Genomic DNA, 22,980 nt, shown 5'->3' with positions numbered 1-22,980 from the left:
AGAGAGCATAGAACAGCTAACAGGTGCAAATAAGGTACTTTGTAACAATTTTGAGACACAAAAAAAACATTTTAGATAAATTTTCAAACTTTCATAACCTGCCAAATTTTGTAAAATGAACATGGCAGGCCACAGAAAGGGACGTGGTCAAAAAAATGTTTTTGTCCCTCTTTTTACTTTTAAAATGTTGGAAGGTATGGTTTCAGTAATCTGGTTGCTAGGGTTCAAATTCCCCTAGCAACCATGAACTGATTTGAATAAGAGAATGGAATATGAATAGGAGAGGGCCTGGATAGAAAGATGATCAATTACAAATGAGCAATAACCATACATTGGTAGCTTTACAGAGTATTTGCTTTTTAGATGGGGTCAGCGACGCCCAGGTCCAGACTGAGAATTAAAATAGGCCCTGGCATTTCAGGTACATAGAGGCCCAAACAGACCCCACCAGGCCACTAAATACCGACTTTTTATGGGACCTTAAAGCAGCCCCTCTGGCATTTGCCAGAACCCACAGATTGCCAGTCCGGGCCTGGCGACGCCCATTGGAAAGCTGCAAAAAGTCAGAACAAAAAAGTAAATAACTAGAAAACTAGAGAAAATAAATAATGAAGACCATTTGAAAAGTTGCTTAGAATTGGCCCTTCTATATCATAATAAAAGTTACCTATAAGGTGAACCATCCCTTTAAAATAAATTTTTTTTCCCCACTAACCGTTTTTTGCAAAAATATATAAATAAATAAATAAAATGCTTGCCATATTGTAGGATGGGGTAAAACACTGACATTTTACTTCACTATGCAAGAAGAAATGCAATTTATATTATATATATATATTTGGGTGTATAACACTCTATAACCCCTCTAAGCATAATGCATTCATATTTGTACAACTATACATTTCTATTCAAAACACCCATTGTTGTGGTGCAGCATTTATATATTCAAACAAAGTCCAAAAGCAGCAGCAGTTTTGCAAGAAAAAAACCCTCCCCTTCCTGTGCGCTGATAAGATGAGTAAGTTATGCGCCTGCTCAGTCACAACCCAACACTAAGCTCGGACATCTACACTGTGGGCAGCATACGTGCTCTGTTTGCACTGGCAGGCTGTGGGCACACGTGTGCTCGCACGTCTCCTTTGTCCCTTGTTAATAAAGTTATTCTACAGGAGGGTTTCAAAACATGGCGCCCTCGAAATGAAAAAGGCGAAGTAAAGGAGAATAGGGGGAGTGACGGAGGAGCAGGTGGGGAGGGAAGAATTGGGGAGGAGGCGGAGTGGGTGCTGGCAGCTGGGTTTGGTACTATGGGGATCGCCGTGGAGGTGAGGAAGGTTTATCCCTATCCCTTCCAGCATGTTGTCAACAGCTACCTCAACAAGGTAAGTGCGAGTAATACTAATAAGGCATACAAGTTGTCTCACTGCTGTCACCCCCCTCACCTCTCTGTAATCGGACATTCCTGAACCGCACACCACGCCTCTTACACGCTGACAATTGGCACTTTTAAATAAAGATGCGTGCAGTTAGGCATGTTATAAGGAACTGGAGGGGAAGCCTCAGCTCTTCTGAAAGTTTGATAACGTGTCGGTGTATTGTCCTTGCAGCCGGCCTGTTGCTGATTGGCTGAGTCTGTCCCAGTATAATTGCCATGGATTTTCTTTTTAGATCTATTGTTTTTATCACTCAGAGTAAAACACAGACGAATTAAAAGAAAACCAAAAAAAGCCATGGTTAAAATGCCCGCCTGTCACCTCTGCCCAGAAATGCCAAAATGAGAAATTTTGAATGGAGGTCTTCCTGTCACCTCTACATATGCAACATATACCCATATAAGGAGTGACAGTGGTTTTCTACCTCAACCAGTTTTCTCTAGAAGACTATTTGTGTTATTTTATTTTTTTTCCTTAGCTAGGGATACACTGAATCCTCTATTTTTAATCCCGAATCCTTTGTGGAAGATTTTGCTGAATACCGAATCCAAACTAATTTGCATACGGAAATCAGGGGAAAGAACCGCACGCACAGCACTTGGTTAAAACATTTTTGCTTTTCATGTTTGTGTGATGAAAAGTCAGGTGATTTTTTTTTTTTTTTTTTTTTTTTTGGATTCCAATTCGGGTGGGCAGGCAGTTGAATTCGTCTGAATCCGAATCCTGCTGGAGAAGGCCGAATCTTGGATTTGGTGCATCACTAGTCTAAAGCTGGCCATAGACGCAAAGATCTGATCGTACGAATCTAGGATTCGTACGATTTTCGGACCGTGTGTGGAGAGTCACGAAATTTTTCGTCGTTTGGTCGATCGGACAGGTTAAAAGATTTCTGTCGGCTGCCGATAATATCTCTGCGTGTATTGCCGATCGTACGATTTTCAGAGGAAGTCTGTCACTAGCTTTGGTCGGACATAACTTTCGTACAATTGCTGTCAGGGGCAGAACATCTGCTGATCTGTTCTTTTCTACTTTATTTGATCGGAATGGTTAGTGGCAGGTCGGGAGATGGGAAAGTCCGATCTTACGATGATTCGTACAATCGGATCTTTGCGTCTATGGCCAGCTTAAGCCAGGCTAACGCTGTTCTGTACGTCACTATTTTATATCACCTCAGGCCAGGTGCAACCCATTGAAGTCAATGGAACCAGGGAGAAATTTTGTTGTGAGACAAGCCGCTCAATGCTGAATTTATATATCTTTTTGTCAAACTAACACCTTTTTATTCAATAATATATGCTCTCCACATGACGATCATGACACAGCTTTATGACTGTGCAGTTTCTTACATGGTGTACTTTTTTGTTAACATAGTGATGTTTGGTGCATTTACACAAATGTATCAATACACTCCTTTTTATGACACTTCTCTCACTTAAGTCACTAGATGTCATGGTTTATTCGCAGTTTTTAACAATTTTCTGTAGCAGTAGTGGCAACAAAATTGTTGCAACCGTCTCACGATCATTTCCTGTTGTGCTCACCACAGATACAGCTGATGTACGCAACTCTTGACTAAAAATGTATGTGGCCGTGCACATTTGAGGCAATAATTGTGCAGGTGATGATTCCAGATGTTTACAATAGGAATCAAGACCATTCCATGCATTTTTTTTTGTCTGCTGCTTTTTTTAAAGGGCACCAATCATAACTAAAATCATTTACTAAGTAAAGACAATATGTGAAAGATCAAGAAATCCGATTTTTAAAACAGAATTGTTTGTATAATGTAAATCATCGGCTCACTATACGTTCTGCAATATCTCCCCTATCTCCACTTCAGTTCTACTTGAGGCAGGCATCTTGGATTTCACTGGCTCCTCCTACCTATATCTTCCCAGCCAACTGCAGCTCTGAAATCTCGCACATGCTCAGTTGAAATTCCTTGGTTGCATATCAACCCTTCTAAGCTATTTTCAAATCAGCCAAACCTCTGTGTTAGCTGCTGTTCAGTAGTGCTGCCACCTGCTGGAAGTTAGTGTGTGCCCTTCATTTGCATAATAACATTACCAGCAGGGGACAAGATAGGGAAATCTCCTGATACTTCTAGTGGAGGAGTTTACTAAAGCTAGGCATTCTGGGTAGAATACTCAAGGCAGTGCTACAATCTGAGCATGCTCCTGAAATTTGCATGTTATAGTCTCAGTATGGCCTCCCTCAGTGAAAGAACCCATTTGACAAAGTAAGTGTTTTTTAAAACCTGCAGATTTTTTCAAAAAACTATATACGTAGTTTGATTAAACGTGTTTAGGTTGTACTGGTCAGATTGTTAATATGTGTTTGATTTTGGCTGTGATAGGTGCGCTTTAAAGGAGAAGGAAAGCTACGGAGGCATTTTATTGCCAATAGATTAGCTGCAATAGTGCAAGCTAGAATGCTATATTTATTCTGTAGAATGTTTTACCATACCTGAGTAAAAAGCTCTAGAAACTCTCTGTTTGTTTAGGATAGGAGCTGCAGTATTAATGTGGCGTGACATCACTTCCTGCCTGAGTCTCTCCCTGCTCTGGGCTCAGATTACAGTAGAGAAGGGAGGGGGGGGGAAGAGGAGCAAACTGAGCATGCTCTTGCCCAGGGCAATGAGGTTTAAGTTGAAGGCAGGAAGTCTGATACAGAAGCCCATGTGTACACAATAGAAGGAAAGAAATGCATTGTTTCTTTTGACAGGGGACTCAGAGCAGCATTACTTTGAGGGTTTACTGGTATATTTAGGTGGGCCTTTCTGATAAGGCTTACTTAGTTTTAACCTTTCCTTCTCCTTTAAGAATAAAAAATAAGCCAAAATGTGCACTTATTGTAGCTAGGGTTGCCACCTTTTCTGGAAAAAATACCGGCCTTCCTATATTTTGCAGCTATATGTAGCACAAGTTCTAATTGTGACGACGTGCCCAGCTTGCCGACTGGTTCGTCTCTAATGCTAATGGCACACAAGTGCAAAAAAATGCATACAGTACGTATCATCATTTCTGTCCAAAAGCTCTGTGTATGGTGATTGGCTGTTCATGTGCCTGTCAGCACACACATACATTCAAGAAGTGAAAGGCAGTGGATTGGCTGTCATAAGACAAAGTGTTTTGACCATATGCCTAATTTTATACTGAGCTTCAGCAGTGTTTGCTTACCATGCACCATCACTACTTGGAGCACTAGACCTCTGAGCATGCTCTCACCTTTGACCCCTGTAGGTGGTTCAGATCTGAGAATGATATTAAACAATTATCTAACTACAAAATACAGTGTCGGGCACAATTATTTGGGCAGCATGTTTTACTGCTTTTTAGCTCCTTGGTGCCAGAGGTTCAGGACTATTGTGACCTGTCCAAGCTCACAGGGAGTTCAGTTGATGATGTTGAAGATGATTAACACTGAAGTGGTTACCAGGAAAAAAAAAAGCCCTAAGCAAGTGTCTAGGCAAGCATAAAGAGAGAGAAAAAAGTGGCTCTTTTTATGGGTCACTCCAACTTCCCTCTTTTTTTTTTTTTTTTTTGGTTGGTCCCCTCCCCAGTGGCAGAAAAAGTAATAAAATGTAACTTTTAATTATTTGTATTAAGAATGCATCTCTTGTCTTAAAAAAAACATGTACATACTCCCTTATTCCAGGCCTTATTCCAGGTACATGAGAGTCGACAAACAGTACCCCCCTCCCCCAGACAACAGCCAATGTGTCTAGCTAATCACTGTCTCTGTAAGCTGGGATTCATGTTTTGCTATTACTTGAGATTATATGTGAGCATACACACAAACACTCTTAACTGTACAGTAATAGGCAAGTGAAACCTTTCCCAATCAACGCATGTTTAACTCACAGCTTTTTCAAGCACCATTTTCTTTATTGTCCTTTAGTGCCTAAGGTTCAGGACTATTGTCCAAGCCCACAGGGAATAAATTATGATGATAATGAACACTGAAGTCCAGGCAAGCACCAAATAAAGATTTTCTCTTAATAAACATAAGGGTGCTATGCTGCTGTGCCACCCAAATGTTCTTCTTTATCTGTTAGACCTCCACTAACTCTTGGATATAGCCAGGCCCTGACTGTTCGTTTGAGCAAATGCCCGGTGTGCCGCTCCTGGGGAAGTGGAGCCAAGCGGAAGCCTGAAGCCAAGCAGGGCCAAAGCCAAATGGGAGCCAAAACAGAAGCCCCTGAAAAGAACCAGAGCCACTAAAGTTTCAACTGAACACCAATGTGTTTTTTTTTTTTTATGTCTATTTTATCATTTTATTGGGCGGCCCTGAGCACCAGTGTTTTTTTTTAACTTGTGGTGGGTGGGCTGGTAGCCAATGTCTCACATTTATATGTGGGCTGCTTTTGATTTTTTTTTCATGCCAGGGCTTTCTTTTACTCTCAGTCCAGCCCTGGATGTAGTACATACATAGTTACATAGTTACATCGTTACATTGTTAAATCGGGTTGAAAAAAGACAAAGTCCATCAAGTCCAACCCCTCCAAATGAAAACCCAGCATCCATACACACACACCTCCCTACTTTCATATAAATTCTATATACCATACCTTTATTAACTATAGAGTTTAGTATCACAATAGCCTTTGATATTATGTCTGTCCAAAAAATCATCCAAGCCATTCTTAAAGGCATTAACAGAATCAGCCATCACAACATCACCCGGCAGTGCATTCCACAACCTCACTGTCCTGACTGTGAAGAACTCCCTACGTTGCTTCAAATGAAAGTTCTTTTATTCTAGTCTAAAGGGGTGGCCTCTGGTACGGTGATCCACTTTATGGGTAAAAAGGTCCCCTGCTATTTGTCTATAATCTCCTCTAATGTACTTGTAAAGTGTAATCATGTCCCCTCACAAGCGCCTTTTTTCCAGAGAAAACAACCCCAACCTTGACAGTCTCCCCTCATAATTTAAGTCTTCCATCCCTCTAACCAATTTAGTTGCACGTCTCTGCACTCTCTCCAGCTTATTTATATCCCTCTTAAGGACTGGAGTCCAGAACTGCACTGCATACTCCAGATGAGGCCTTACCAGGGACCTATAAAGAGGCATAATTATGTTTTCATCCCTTGAGTTAATGCCCTTTTTTATGCAAGACAGAACTTTATTTGCTTTAGTAGCCAGAGAATGACACTGCCCAGAATTAGACAACGTGTTATCTACAAAGACCCCTAGATCCTTCTCATTTAAGGAGATTCCCAACACACTGCCATTTAGTGTATAACTTGCATTTATATTATTTTTGCCAAAGTGCATAACCTTGCATCTATCAACATTGAACCTCATTTTCCAGTTTGCTGCCCAGTTTTCCAGTTTAGACAAATCACTCTGCAAAGTAGCAGCATCCTGCATGGAACCTATAGTTCTGCACAATTTAGTATCATCTGCAAAAATAGAAACAGTACTTTCAATGCCCACCTCCAGGTCATTAATAAACAAGTTGAAAAGCAAGGGACCTAGTATAGAGCCCTGCGGTACTCCACTAACAATACTGGTCCAATTAGAGAATGTTCCATTTACCACCACTCTTTGTAGTCTATCTTTTAGCCAGTTCTCCATCCAGGTACAAATACTATGTTCCAGGCCAACATTCCTTAATTTAACCAGTAACCTTTTGTGTGGCACTGTATCAAATGCTTTAGCAAAGTCTAAGTAAATCACATCCACTGCCATCCCAGAATCGAGGTCTCTACTTACCTTCTCATAAAAAGAAATTAAGTTAGTCTGGCAAAATCTATTACGCATAAAACCATGCTGGCACAAACTCATAGTATCATGATTTGCTATGAAGTCCAGTATCTTATCCTTTATTAACCCTTCAAAAAGCTTTCCTACCACTGACGTCCGACTAACTGGCCTATAGTTTTGAGGCTGAGAACGGGATCACACAGCATGCTGTGTGCTAGCATTGGTCAGCAGAAGAAGATCAAGAAAAAAGCTGAGGAACTGGCATGTTGTGGTAAGGGGACAATTGTTTCCAAAATATGTTGTTGTATGAAAATTATATAGAATGCCTATGCAAATCAAATATCTTCACACAACTGTAGTCTGGTTGCTTTCCCTTTACACAGTCCAGTCATGATCGTCCAGCACTTGCATAGAATGGAATTTCCAAAGTCGCAAAACAGTTCAACTGCAAGGTTCTTTATCTAAAGGGCGAAGCAATATGCATGGCCCAGTATTGCTTTTACTAGCACTTTTTGATTTGGAGGGGTTGGTTTTAGATGAAAAATTTGTTTGCAATGCAAGTGACTGCTTGCAATAAAACATTTTCTATACTATAGTGTATATCACAAGACAATAACATAATGTTTTATGGTCTAGCCACTTTATTTTTCTCTAATATGAATAGTTCAGAAGCAATGTAATGACTACTTCAAAGTGGCCCCCATTTATAGCCAGATTTATATCGGAAAGAATGCTATTAAATGACTGAATTGAACACACTAAAAATGTAAGGCACTGTTCTTCCTGTAGCTGTTATTGGAGTCAGACTCTTTATGTTCCTATCCTTAGCTCAGTGCAATACGTGCAAAGCTTTAGAAAACAAGTTATCCCATTTAATGCAATGTTTTATACCTTTTGTCACTCTGGTCTTATTCATGGAAATAGATTTTTTTTTTTCAATGCAGTGAAGATTTTATTGAACTCTTCGATTTTTACTAGCTCACCATCCAGACGAAGTCTGTCGTAGTCATGCACGTGGCCACCCGTACATGTGCACTGGCTAACTTCTACTGCATTGCAGTAAATGTGTCTTTTTACTAAATGAGCAAGCACAAACTCTATTTGTAAGGTCATATTTTGGTCCTCTAGTTGGCTACAGACTGCAACACTTATGGCTAAAAATCACTTATATGTGTACAGGGTACCCCCCCAGAAAATTCCTAGTATTCTGTACCTGGAATCATCTCCCACAATCCCTAGTTTTGGGACAGTAGGAGGATATTTGCCAGATATCTTGTGTGGCCTCTTTTAAGAACCACGTATGCCGTTTTAAAAACGGTGCACGAGATGTGGGTGGGTCTGAAAAAAGTATTTTTCACACAAAATTTTTTGGGCACAGCATGGTTTGTTGTGTGCTGTAATCAAAATTTGTGCGCAAGCTCACCACAGACAATAATAGAAAGAAAAGTGCTCATGTTTGTCATAGAAAGTCAGTACAGTTACAGGCAAAATATGTAATACCTTTTCGTTCCAAGCCAGGCCCAATCACTGAAACCCTGACCCCCCCCTCAATTCTATGTCTGTTTTAAGGTGGCCATAAATGGGCCGATAAAAGCTGCCGACAGACCGAGTCGGCAGCTTATTGGCCCGTGTATGGGGCCCCCCGACTGGCTTCCCCGATCGAGATTGGCCAGATCTCGATCGGATGGGACTAAAAATCCAGACCGCCCGTTACCATTCGTTAAGATCCGATCGTTGGGCCTAGGGCCCACGATCGGATCAGCCCGATATTGCCCACCTCAAGTTGGGCATATCGGGGAGAGATCCGCTCGAAGCGGATCTCTCCGTGTATGGTCACCTTTACACCTTCTCTTTTCTGAACCATCAAGAATCCATGGCCACCATGCTTGCATCATCATCATCTAACCATCTTTGATTACCAAAACGCCCCTCAGCACTACCCTAGTTGCCACTGACACCATATTTGTGGTACACTGAAACTTTGGTGCAAGTGGCAACCACCCAGTATCACAATGTAAGCACCCTGACTTCACTTTCATATCTGATTTTATAAGACAATAATCCAGACATTTGCTACTGCATTTATAAAAATATGTGCATGGTATGACTGGAATTCTGTAACCACATTTCTTCTCTTTGTGAAAGTTGGCTGTTTGTATTTCACAGCACTAGAGATAAGGTGAATATGTGTTTCTGCTTCTGTGATTGCATTGAACCTGGTATTATATTCTAGCTACTCCTGGATTTTTGCTCGAAATGCTGATAATCATCCAATCTGAAAACACACAGTATGTGCAAGTGAAAACCCATTAGGAGGATTTGGAAAAGTAAACTAAAACTCCACAAGCCAGAAAGTGAAGGAGAAACTAAGCCTGCAAACCTTTATCAGTCATGCTAGGCATTTTTAGTACATGCCGCAGTCCCAACAGGACTCGATGCTAATCTTATTATCTCATAAGTAATGATAAAATTTCCTGTAATCATTTCAAGGAAAGCATACCAGGCCTATGAGTTGGCTTTGTATGCATATTATTTTTACTGATATTTTACTGATATTTTTTTTAACAAGACTAATGTTATGTCCTGTAGGGTGAAACTGTTACACAATGAACTCTATATTCAAAGATAGAAAAAATAAATATGAATGGGTAGTGATCCATTGATGACCTTAGCCTTCTGCAGTCCCTTAAAGGGGTTGTTCACCTTCCAAATACTTTTTTTCAGTTCAGTTGTTTTCAGATTGTTCACCAGAAATAAAAACTTTTTTTTTTTCAATCACTTTCCATTTTTTACTGGTTCCTGTCTCTGGAGTTTCAGTTTGGCAGCTCAGTAATTCAGGTAATGTTCCTGTCTCTGGAGTTTCAGTTTGGCAATTCAGTAATTCAACTAAACTGAATTTTGCAACACGTATTTAATACATTTCTCCGCAGCATCTCTGGAGTATTAGCAACTATTGTATCCATTCTAACAGCTGTCTGTAATAAAACTCGGGGATTCTGCTCAGGAGTGCCAAAGATAAGAAATGTATCCACTAAATGTATCAATTTAGAACAGTTTACAGGGTTGGCGACCACCTTCCCAGAGCTGCTTTAGAATGTGAAAAATGAAACTTTACACTTCAATATTAGAGAGGTGGCTACACATAGAAAGTAACTGGAAAAAGTCTTTATTTCTGGTGAACTATATGAAAACAACGGAAACTGAAAAATGTGTTGGAAGGTGAACAACCCCTTTGAGCTGAAGGCTCAGGTCATTAAGATAAAGATCCCTTCCTAAGCATGCTAAAGATTTGCATTTAATGAACAAGTTATAATATTTTAAATCGGTATTTTTGTCATTTTCGTCCGATACTATGTATCTTTTAGTTGTACAATTGCTGTACTTACCAGTTTTTTAGTCTTTGCCCTCTCTCTTAAAGTGGACCTGTCACCCAGACACAAAAATCTGTATAATAAAAGTCCTTTTCAAATTAAACATGAAATCCAATTTCTATTGTTTATTTAAGCATTCATAGCTGTTGTAAGCTCATTTAAAAATCTCAGCTGTCAATCAAATATTGTCTGCCCCTCCTCTATGCCCGTGGCATAGAGGCGGGGCAGAGAATTACTTTCACTTTCCATTCAGCACTTCTTAGATGTCATTGCTCCCCACACATTCCCCCAGTTCTCTTTACCATATAACTGTGTGGTCAGGGCATGGGGATGGACATCAGGTCCCCCATTCTGGTGCACAAACAAAATTCTGAGATGATGCAAGGCTTTTCTAAATAACAGTGTCCACAAAATGGCTGCTGCCCGCTTGCTATAATTTTGAAATCCCAGACTGAAGGAAACAAGATTCAAATAATTTATTTAGTGTAGTTAAAGTTCATTTTCCTTGACTAATCTTATAAAATAGGATTTTGAATAATTTTTTTGGGTGACGGGTCCCCTTTAACTTGTTTACTGATTTCTGTGTACTATCAAGTCCACGTTCCGGACACGTATTCCCTTCTGTCCCTACCCACCCCATATCCTTGGAATTTTTCCTTAAAATCGTCTAGTGCATTAGATCGGTGTATAATCCATGTCTGAATACCCAAATATGTCTATAAATCTATTTTTTTTGGAGCAACCTGACTGTACAGTACTGTTTACCAGTTACTCTCTTTGGGCAAAACTTAAATGGTCCCTACAGATATCTGTAATTATCCTCGGCTCAAGATGGCCATAAATTTTTATTTAGATTATAGCCTACGTCGGACAAATGATCATCTGTCCAATGTTACAACCTGCAACTAACCATTCAGGTTAATATGAAGTAGTAAAGAGACCAAATCACACGATGCTCGGGCCATTAATTGACCGCAAACGTAGTAGTGACGGTCTCCCACTGATATTGTCAGATAGGCAATACATGCATAGATATTATCAGTAGCCGGTATAAATCTTTTAACCTGTCTGATCGACTGAATACCTGATCGCCATGGTACGAAAACGGTCGGGACACTCCACACGCAGTCCGAAAATTGAATAAACCTTTGTTTCATACAATGGTATCTTTTCATCTATGGCCAGGTTTAGACAGTAAATACGCCTTTTCCAGAATGCTGTTAACAGTGGGTTCCTATAAAAATGAGTAGTGAACCCTGACCCCTCCACACCTCCTGCAATTTGGGGAAACTGAATGTGGGAATAGCTTTTGCAGCAGGACCATTGCTTAATTTTAAAGATCTACCGGTATATAAAACAGTTGGACAGAATCCCTTAATCTTTGTCCAAGGAGACAGATGTATCTTTCTTAAAACACCTTGGAAGGTGTTATCGCATTGGTGCAGGTACCATTACAAACAATTATAAGTCAAGTTGAAAAATAAAAAATCCGATTGGTTACGATGGGTAACTGCACTGATGCAGTTTAGCATCTATAGTATGTTTTATCGGCAACATTGATTAACCAACATAATTGAGACAAATTTTTAAGCGTTGTGATAACACAAAACTCCTAAGGCTGTTCATACTTCTTGTATTCCTGCTATCATTATCATCTAAGCCAATAGCAATTATGTTGCCACATTTTTATTACTCTTAAAAATAGTTTTGGCTGGATTAGGATAACACATTAACACACCCAGGCTTGTTACATGACTGAAAAGTAGCAAAGCATTGCCAGCTATTCGGTTGCTGAGTTCAAGGGTCAACTAAAAGGTTATAAGATTGTTTCTGAAATAGCTCTAATCAAACTGTAGCTGTCATGAATGATTATAGAAGGGCGTACAGCAGTAAGTACTGTTTTCCTCCTTTTATACTTTATTCTTTCTTTATTGTGAAATATTTAATGTTATTTGTTTACGTCTGTATTGATTAGAGGGTGGTTATATTAAAGCAACAGTAATACCAAATACATTTTATGTTTTAAAGTAATTAAAATATAATAAAGGTATGGGGCATGGGGTTTTATCAGATAAGAGATTTTCATCCCTCATATAAACATTAATTAAACCTGGTTTACCTCCAAATTAGTTGATTATATTTTAGCTTAGCTTCCTCTGTGATTTTGAGCTTTCTGGATATCGGATCCATATGTATACTGTTGTTCTCCACTGGTAAAATTGCTGTTTGCTTCAGAAACACTACTATAGTTTCTATAAAGCTGCTGTGCATCAATGGAGGCAATTGAAATAGGGATAAATGGCACATGTTAAATAATGGATAACAGATAAGATCTGTAGAATACCATTATTTGCTATGTTAACGAGCCTTTTCTCCTTTGAAAGAAAAATAAAATGGAAAAATCCATTTCCATAGACTTGTTCTAGTTACCTAGTGTGGGCGGTATACGGCCACAGAGGCCTGAAGCCACATTTTCAAGGGAATGGGCATGTTACAGCAAACCTGGATACCATGAGGCAGCATATTGGCTGCTATTTTGCTAAGGACTGGGGAAAAAATGCATGTGAAGCAACGCCATGTTTGTCATAACCTGGTGGATCTGAATGACTGCCTTGCAGAAATGTTCATTGTAAAAATAAAATCTGAATAAATAGGCTGTGCAAAATAAAAAAATGTTCCTAATTTAGTTAGTCAAAAATGCAATCTATAAGGGCAGGAGTGTCCAGATGTCTAATATAAAAGAACCCAACTTCCTGTTTTTCCGCTCTCGAACTCTGAGTTAGCCAGAAACTTTAAGAGAGCTCCCCCCCCAGCCTAGGTGTAAACTTCGGTAATTAACCGTAACACTTTACTTGCCTGTCTATGCAGATTCAGCACAGCAGCGCTCACGGGTACCATCTTCAGCTCTTCGGTCTTCTTCGGCATGTAAGTGCCGGATCAGCACATGCGCAGTTGGAGCAGTCTTCTGGTTTTTGACAACTGCGCATGCAGAAAAAGTCATGGAAATTGCAGAAGCGCAGGAAGAACACCCTGAAGATTAATGAAGAGCCGGAAGATGGCGCCCGTGATCTCCGCTGCACTGAATCTGCAAAAGTAAAGAGTTAGGGTTAGTTACCAAAGTTTACACCTACACCTGGGGGGGGAGCAGGGGTGGTCTATGTAGGGTAGGGGGCTGGGGGTTATTGAGAAAAAAGGTTTGGTTCTCCTTTAATGGGGGCACATGGGATATAACTGTTAAGTGAGTTTGCAATTGATCCTTAGCATGGAGATCAGATTCAAAAGCAACAGTTATGACCCATGTGCCCCCCCCCCCCCAAGTCATCAGTGGAAACCAAGAGAGCTGCAAAGCAGGAAGTAGTGTCCTGGCTATTATGTTAGACATCCATTCACTCCAACCTTTATAGATTACATTTTTGGCTAACTAACGATATTGAAAGCATTTTTATTTTGCACAGCCTATCTATTTATCCAGTTTTTTTATTTTTATACTGAACAATTCCTTTAAGGAAAGTTCAAATTGTGTGCCATCCCCTGTGCCATATCAAGTGATGGCTTTGCAGCAAGAGGCAACCTTTCCCCGATTAGTTTAACATTTTTATAGTTTGTTGAATGCAAACAGCAGTCATAAATTATAGATTTCACAAAACAATTGAAGCGTTGGCAGTGTTATAACTGTAGGGGGCCACATAAATTTTCTTTTCTCAGTGAAAGAGCTGCCTTGTGTAAAATCAAATTATTAAAAGCAGTTCCAGAAAGGGATTGAACATTGTGGGGTGGGCATGGGAAATACACTAAAGAGGTGGTTCGGATTTAAATTAACTTTTAGGGCCTTATTCAGATTTGTGAAATTATAGTAATTTTTTATACATAGAATAAACTCAAGGTTTTATAAAACTCAAATGTTACCTTATTATTTTAAAAAGAAATTGAATGTAAAAAAAAGTAGGGATGTACCAAATCCATGATTTGGTTTGAGATACGGCCAAGATTAGGCCTTTCTCAGCAGGATTCGGCTGAATCCAAATGCCTGGCAACCCGAATCCAAAAAATCACATTAAGAAGGAATTAAAGAATTTTTGAACTGTACACTGTGTACGGTTCTTTTAACCCCCTGTTTCCCTAATTTACATATGCAAATGAGGGTTATGTTCAGTATTTGGCCAAATCGTTCACGTAGGATTCGGAATTCAGCTGAATTAAAGAGAATAAAACCATGGGAAAATAAATCAAACACTTCAAATTGGTAGTCTATTTATCATTTTCAATAGGTCTACAGACTTGCAAAAAAATTAGATGAACTCTTATTTAAAAAAACAAAACAAACCCCCCCCCCCCATACATTTGTATCCAGAAAGCTCTGAAGTATGGAAAGGCCGTCTCCTATAGACTCCATTTTATCCAAATAATCCACGTTTTTATAAATAATTTCCTTTTTCTCTGTACTAATAGTATTGTACTTGATCCAAACTAATATATAATCTATATAGGAGGTAAAACCAGCCTATTGGGTTTATTTAATGTTTACATGATTTTTTAGTAGACGGAGGGTATGAAAATACAAATTACATTAAGATCCGGAACACACACTCCCTACACCGTGCATTCTGGATAACAGGTCCCATACTATGTTGTACATTCAGCGCACATGCATTACTTAGAAATATGCAAATGATGACTGATCCAAGAGGTAAAGAGGGCTCTGTTTATTAGAGCTTACATTCTAAAAGACTAGTGCTGGATATACACAGATTGAAGGATCACCATTTACTAAATGCAGAACATGACAGTCTAATAATAAGCATCTAAAAATACTAGATTTGGTCAATATGCATGACACTTTCCCCTTTCTGAGAATATCACATTATTCTCTGAGACAATACTGGCACAGCTTGAGAGTGTATCTTTGCTGAAACATTTTTGCAGTGAAGAAATATAAGCTTTTAGCAAGGCTTGTGAGAGTATGCTACAGTTCATAAAAGATGTAAATCCAGCTCCTTCACGTCTCCAAAACCTTTATAAGACGAACAAGAACTGCCGCTGGAATTCTAAGTTTGATGTCTGACTTTTTTTTATTGAGCATGAAGAACATGGTTTTACCTGTTTGAGGGGGGCAGTTCTTAGGATAGACAGACAAAGCACCAAATCATCATAGGTGAAATATAAAGTAGTTTACACGATTCACTGATAAATTTTAAAATATGAAACTTTCACATAGAATCGAATGTTTGGGTCTGGTGAAAAACAATCCCTAAAAAAAGCTCTCTGACAGTTTTTCATGTGTTTTTTGTGCTGCATTGCAGTATATGGCATTATATTTGGTGTTTTTCTCTAGGCAATATAAATGCCAGGTGTACCCCAACTTGTAACACATCAGGATTGGGTAGATTTGGTTATGGCAAACTTTTGCTTTTTGAAAATTAATATGGGAAAGAAGGTGAAAGTATGTTATAACCTTCTATATTAGAGATGACTGTGAAATATTAAATACTTCAGGAAATACTCTTTAAATGTTTTATTTCCTTAATGGTTACTGAAAAGCTTAATGGGAAAACCGCTGAAAACATATCTGTATTGCTTGATTCTAAAATAATTGCTTCGACTGCTGAAAATAAGGATATTTTGAATGCAAAGGAAAAAAACGAATAGGCAAGAACACAAGCAAGCTTGTATAAGGTAGTTGTCACGAGTGTTTATTATAAGATGATGTGTTTGCAAGTGCAGGTGGTGCTTTTCAGTGTGCCATTAGTTTTTAGGTGGCCCTCCATAGTATTTAACAATACTATGTGATACCTGTGAACCAAACAGATGGATACCATACTTCTAGTCGCATGAGTGGCCACATTTTATAGCCCAGACGAGAGGTAGTGAAGAGGGGTTGCATGGGCCTGACTCGTGATTTCAAGCCATGCACTTCTAACCTGCTAACAAGGTGCATCAATATGAAATTTGCAGTTTGGACAGATCAATCTGACGGGGTTGCCGGTTAGACTGACGCAGTCCACCCCCGATCTGACAGTATGAAAATCATTCAAAATGTCTGACCTAAGTTTGGCACATACTAATCCCTTCAACTCTTTGGAAACTACTACTACAAACACGACTGGATACTACTTCCAGCTTAGGCTGGCTTGCCTCACAAGATCACTACCTTCGAACATTTATACTTTTGATTATTCAGAGTGGGCCATAATTTGTAGGTACTTTGGTTGGTCTTAGAAATCCTAGACACTGGTTAATACAGATGTAAGCAAGCCATGTTTTGTTAATAATATAACTCCTTTTAAAAATACTGTGGAAAAATAACATTTATGAATGGAACTTGGCTACCGAGATACAGGCAGCCGCTGAAACATGATGTATTTGAAGGATGCAACATTGTTCTCTTAGCAGTTGCGTTTGTTTTTGTAGATGGCAATAGAATACCCCCTCCCAGCTGCTGCTTCATAATCTTCCATGGGCATGAGTTGCAATCTGGGGACTGGTTATTATGTTATATGGCTTTTATCATTTTCACACTCCTTAAACTATGCAGTGCCCTGTGGATAAGGTCTTTGTTATACTGTGAACTTACTCTTCAAATGGGGTAGAAATATTTTGCCATAGGGTGATGGTGAGGGCTCAGAGTAACCGTGACCCTAAGCCATGCCAGGTTAATGCAGACCATACCAAATAAAAAATCAAGTACTCATACTTTTGGGCTATTTTGGTTTGTAAAAAGGGACAACTAAACTGATTGATTTACCTGGTCACCACTGCCCCTCTCTGATCATATTCATTAACTGTTCTTGATCACAGCTTGTACCCTAGATTAAATCTGGCAGTCAAATGGTTGGGGTAAATTTTCCTATTTTGCACTGAATACAGAACAAATGAAAAAACATGGCAGAAATGCATCCATTTTCCTCCATCTGTCAGGCTTTTGCATGAAAATCACAAATATACATGATCACATTTTATCATAATTAGTTTTTTTTTCTCGGTAATTCAAGGGCATGTTGATGGGGAGTGCTTCTCACTTTAAAATTAAGAGCATTCTTTTATATGTTGTTACAAGTTTTGACGTCTTGTATGTACATAATGGTAAATCTATCATTTAAGCATTCCTTTGATTGAAGATCTCTTGTATTTCCAGCTAGAGGATAGTGCTTTGTAATAATCAGAGTTGGAGTGACCCTCGTTGATTCCATACTGTAATAGACCGCTCTAGGAGTACTTGCTGAAGTCTTTGATCCTCCAGAAGGAATTGATTTAGATAGGAGCACCTTCCATTTCAGCCATAAATAAAACGTTGCTTTTCTTCTTTTGGAGGAGTATGTCTCCTTTATCTATAGCTGTGTAGCAAACTGAAAAAAAATCTGCCATTTTCAGGAGACTCCAAAGTTATGAGCAGCATGTCTGAACATGTTTAAACAGCACTTCTTGGAATTTTAAATCATTTCATAGACTCTTGGTTATAAGCCGTATATTTAACACCTCCTTGCCAAATCCATAGTACAACAGTTAACAAGGATTTTTTTTTTTTTATATGCCTTCACCACCCTGAGGAAAGGAAGTTCAACTTCATAAACCCATTAACACACACTTATGGACCATATTGTTTCACTTGTCAAGGAATAGTTTAGTTATTAAACTACAGCATAAAAGGAACCATGCTGTTCATTTCTGTACACATAAAAACAATGGAGGAAGCTCATATCACAATATAATTAAATCAAGCCTTTTGAAGTTGCTATAAAATGTAAGGTACTGTTTGGCATCAGGGACGAGGGTTGCATTGTGTTTAGAGGCTTATATTGTGGTTCCACTCTTAGCAAAGGAGTTCATCTATCAAACGGGACAGTGTTCCTGTACGAGTATGGGATCCATTATCTAGAAATCTTTAAATTACGGGAAAGCCATCTCCCATAAATGCCATAATTCAGTATTTTAAAAATATTTCGTTTTTTCTCTGTAAAAATGTAACAGTACCTTGTACTTGATCCCAACTAAAGATATAATTAGTCCTTATTGGATGCAACACGATCTATTTAATGTTTAAATTTTTTTGGTAAATTTAAAGGCACGGAAATCCACCTTACTTACAGATCCCTTATCCAGAATATCATTATTTGATGTCATGCACCTTATATATTATGGTAAATAAAGTTGTACTTTTGATGGAGGTACTGGCCATCCTTCTCACTAGTGATAAGCATCCATGTGCCCCTCTGTAGAACCCTATACTTATAAGCCCACTTATAAGTTTCCTAAACATTGAACACCTCTCTTAGATTCTCATTGGTTACACTTTTATACTGAACACATTAACAGCTGTTAATGCATCCTCTATACCTAGCTGCCATTGGTTTAAACTATTAATTCACTTGCAATTAAATTTAATTCACACTGCTGTATATTTTTTAGGGATTTGAATCAGATAGCTGCACTTCTCAATTCATTTGTGGGCACTTTTGCTAAGTGCAACAATTACATACATTATCTTTTTTTATTTTTTATTATGACCTCCAGAATGGGCACAAGAAAAGACATTCCAATTCTTTCATCCCAAAAGATGTGTTATGTTGAATGCCCATGGTTTAGTTATGACAAATGGCAAATATAGGATTTCCTCACGTATAATGAGCTGAAGGGGCTCATTGATGCTCACCATTTGGGACCGATTTTTAGTGATTTGATCTTGCATCTGTAAATGAGCCTCAGTGAATGTTGACAAATACACCCAGTACTTAAAATTTTTATTCATGTTCTCATTTGCCATGTTGAGTAACTTATATATAATAATATAAACTGTAGGGATGTTTAGTACACTTGCTACTAACATAATTTATTTTTGCTATCCCTCACATTGGCTTTAAATGAGTTTTTGCTCCGTACCATATTGAACATAATGTTTGGGCACTGTATTGCCTTTTGCATGAGAGAAGTGTTGTTCCACGCTTACTAGCTTAGAATAGCCCTCCAATCTGACTATTGTAATCGAACAAGATTGGCAGTAGACGGCTAATCAACAAATTGTTTGCATTTTGGAGATACACAAAGCAGCAGATGGCTGGGAGTTGGCAGTTCTGTATAATGCAAGTAGAGTTCAGTTAAGTGATATTTTCCCTATGCTAGGTGTTGGAATCACCTTTTGTGATGTCATGTCTGATATGTAATATTGCCACCATGAGGTGCAAAATCCTTGTTTTTCTCAATCATTTATGGAAAACAAGAACTGACTTCTGATGCTGATTAAAATCTTTATCAATGTGCTATTCTTGAGTTGTTCCAGTCTTGCAAGTATGTGACCTTTAGAAGGACATACACTAGAGCTGAGTCACTAGCATAGAATCTATATGTTTAAGGGTCATGTCACACATGAGTTGTATCACTGTGTGCTTTTGCCACAGCGTTCTGAACTTTGTCACTGTTCTTCAAAATTTGTTTTGTGCAATGTTATTCCATTTCTTATAACACACTGTACAGCCACTTTTATGTAGGCACAACTTCTGTTATCACATGACATACAGTCTTTGGATTCCAGTTCAGAGGACCTAATATACTGACATACATTTTTTTTTTTGTTTTTTGAGCCAATAGATTTTATGTTTAGCTTATGATTTTTACTGCAGGGCTAAAAGTAATGCATCTTGTTCACCATCCTGCAGCAGTCATACAGGGGCCAAGACCAATGGGCCCATGGATCAAATCGATGGATAGTGTACGAGGGTCTGCAGTGTTACACATGGGTATGACTTTCTGTTGTACCCAAGGTTTGTGCAAAGTGCCTCAATTTTTGAAACAGCAGGTAGTAAAGAGCTGCCGTGGCTTCTCTGCACTTCTAAATCTGCTGATGTACTATTCACTGGCTGACATTATGCTGCCTGATCCCTGAACCAATGATACCCATAGTCCATAGTTATTTGTCGTGATCAGCGGGACACCATATGTGTACATAAAGCCTAATGCAGTCTGCACCCCCTTCTGCTCCTACTTCGAGACACATTTATGGTAAGAACAGGAGGGCATGATGCTTATGTGCCTATGTGCAGCACTAAGTAACACAGTCAGTGCTATGTTCGAAAATGGAGTCGCAGGTCTTTTGTTTGTCCATATATTGCAATATATTCAAGCTGGCCAACTAGATCAGACATCCAAATTTGCATTTGTTCTGTGCCATTTATGTTGCATAGTATTTAAGTATAGAGACAACGATCAAAAACAAAAATGTCCAGTGGGTTGCTTCTTTTTTTTTTTTTTTTTTTTTTTTTTATTCGTGTATGTGACAATATTAATTTTAAAAGTAAAATAAAAGACCTTACATTAGAAGGCTTACTATTTTACTATCAGAGATAATGTTTGGATAGTCCAGCGGAAATACCATTTTCATAATGTATATGTGAGAGCTGTTTGCTTTTGAAGCCAGCATGTTATTCTGCTAAAAAAAAAAAGAGAAAAGAAATCCACAGTAAGTGAATCCTGCTTAGCTTTAACTCCTGTGAATTTAGGAGAAGCATGTAGATATATTTTTTTTGTATACAGCGTTCAGTAATAGGCCTAACAACATGTTTAATTTGAGCCACTGCTGTGTAATGAACGTTTGGTGAGAGCAAAATCCGTTTACCATCAGTTTGGCTTATTTTTTTTTGAAGAGTAGAAAACAAACAGCCAAGGATAATGATGAGGAGGATTTTAGCTTTCAAAGGCAGTAGTAACTTCACTGTGCTCTCACGCTGAATTGTATTATTATCCCTTTAGATATGTGGTCTGCTATGAAGTACTTAATTTCTCTTCAAGTATGGGGGAGAGAACTTCTTCATTGCCAGATCTCATCACAGCTATTAGATAAGCCTTCTCCAGTGGAAAGCTTTTCTCTTGTTTAAATGCCGTAGAGCCATATAAAATATATCCGGCGCAAAAAAAAACAGGAAAGCTTTTCTCTTGTTTAAATGCCATAAAGCCATATAAAATATATCCGGTACAATAAACAGGAAAGTGTTCTCTTGTTTGAATGCTATAGAACAATTTAAAAATATAAAGTATATAAAAAAAGAGCCTTATAAAATAGAAATGTAAATCCAAAAACCTGCAGCAAACACAAATTATTCAGGGTTTTAATGTGTTGAGCATCAAACCCAAAAACATATCCTGTGGTATAATTCAATAGTTAACCAAGTATAATGTTAGCAGCAACAGAAAGATAGGATTGTTCAGCCTGTATAGCTCCAGTTATTCCTGAGCTGCAGCTTCCAGCTTTCCCTAACAGTCAAAGTATAATAACAACATCTGAAGGGACACAATATAGAAGAAATGTAGGAATCGGGGGCTTTTTTGTATTAGTTGCTGCTTTTTCTGAAGCTCCCACCTCGGCTCAGAATTTATTTTTAACACGATCAGTTAAGAAGCCAGTTTTTTGGTACTGATACAGATATCTGCAATTGCATTTTCATTTTAGTATCCAACTCCCTTGGAGAAACATGTTCTTGCCATCAAGACAGTGGAAGAGAAAACCGGTAAGAAATTATTGATTTTATCATAAGCACATATTGGCATTGTGTGAGCATTAGCACATTTCATTATGAGTTCACAGTATGTCATTCATTCCATTATTTAGTGCAGCTCATTTTATATAGCGCTTTAACAGAATTCATCTGGCACAGATAGTCCTAGCCTCCCACAGAGTTAACAATTGAATGTTGGTTCCTGGGGCACAGAGATATAACATTGCTTGCCCAAAGTCACAAGTCATGTCAAACACAAAATTGTAGTCTCTCTCTATGCCATTCTGTATTAAACACTTCCTAGTGATGCAGGAATTTTAAAGCTGAAACTACTATGCAGTAAAATGTTACCTATGTGCAGACTTGAAACATGACCCCCAGAAATAAGTTTGATTGTTGAAAGCTCTGGCATCTGAGTAAATGTATAAAGTATGTATGCCAATTGAAAAGTTGCTTAGGAATAATATACTAAGTTAATGTAAAAGTAAACCACCTCTTAAATGTTCCCTGTAATAATTTTGGACTTTTTCTGCTCAATACAGACCAGACCACTCATCAGTTACTTCACACACACTGTATGAAAATGCTTCTTTATATCTTCCCAGACCTTTCCTAGCATTATCATTCACATCTCAGTTGTGGCTTACTTCACTCTTCTTTAAAACTACAAACGAAATGTGCTGCTATAGTTACCCTTTGAAAACAGTTCTTTTGGTATCTTAAACCCCTGCTTCTATCCAAAGCATAAATCCAATAATTCCAAATGTGGGTAAAGAATACCATTAGGTGTAATTTACTCCTGCACAGGTGCCTTTATTCACCAACACACATGTTTCAAGCTTAATAGCCTTTTTCAAGTGTATTCCAAAACTTAGTAGAACATTCATTGAATACCTTCAGTCCCTCCCACCTACAATTTTCATTGGTTTAATGGCAATTGCTGGGAGGATTTTCAGCCATAATGAATGTTCTACTAAGTTTTGGTATACA

At 38.5% G+C, this 22,980-nt stretch overlaps 1 protein-coding gene across 2 annotated transcripts in view; it reads left to right on the top strand.

Annotated features, from left to right (window-relative positions):
* Positions 1-1,010: 1,010 nt before the first annotated feature.
* The window catches only part of prelid2.L (PRELI domain containing 2 L homeolog), a 48,942-nt gene continuing 26,972 nt past the window's right edge, over positions 1,011-22,980 (top strand). Inside the window, exons 1-2 of one of the 2 annotated variants that reach the window (XM_041585040.1) lie at positions 1,011-1,379; positions 21,945-22,002. In XM_041585040.1, the coding sequence (XP_041440974.1) occupies positions 1,026-1,379; positions 21,945-22,002 (412 nt within the window). In that variant the 5' untranslated portion in view covers positions 1,011-1,025. 2 annotated transcript variants of the gene reach the window in all.

The sequence above is a fragment of the Xenopus laevis genome, chromosome 3L (assembly GCF_017654675.1).
Source record: "Xenopus laevis strain J_2021 chromosome 3L, Xenopus_laevis_v10.1, whole genome shotgun sequence".
In the NCBI taxonomy this organism is placed as follows: domain Eukaryota; kingdom Metazoa; phylum Chordata; class Amphibia; order Anura; family Pipidae; genus Xenopus; species Xenopus laevis.
This window is presented reverse-complemented; position numbering and strand designations above follow the sequence as displayed.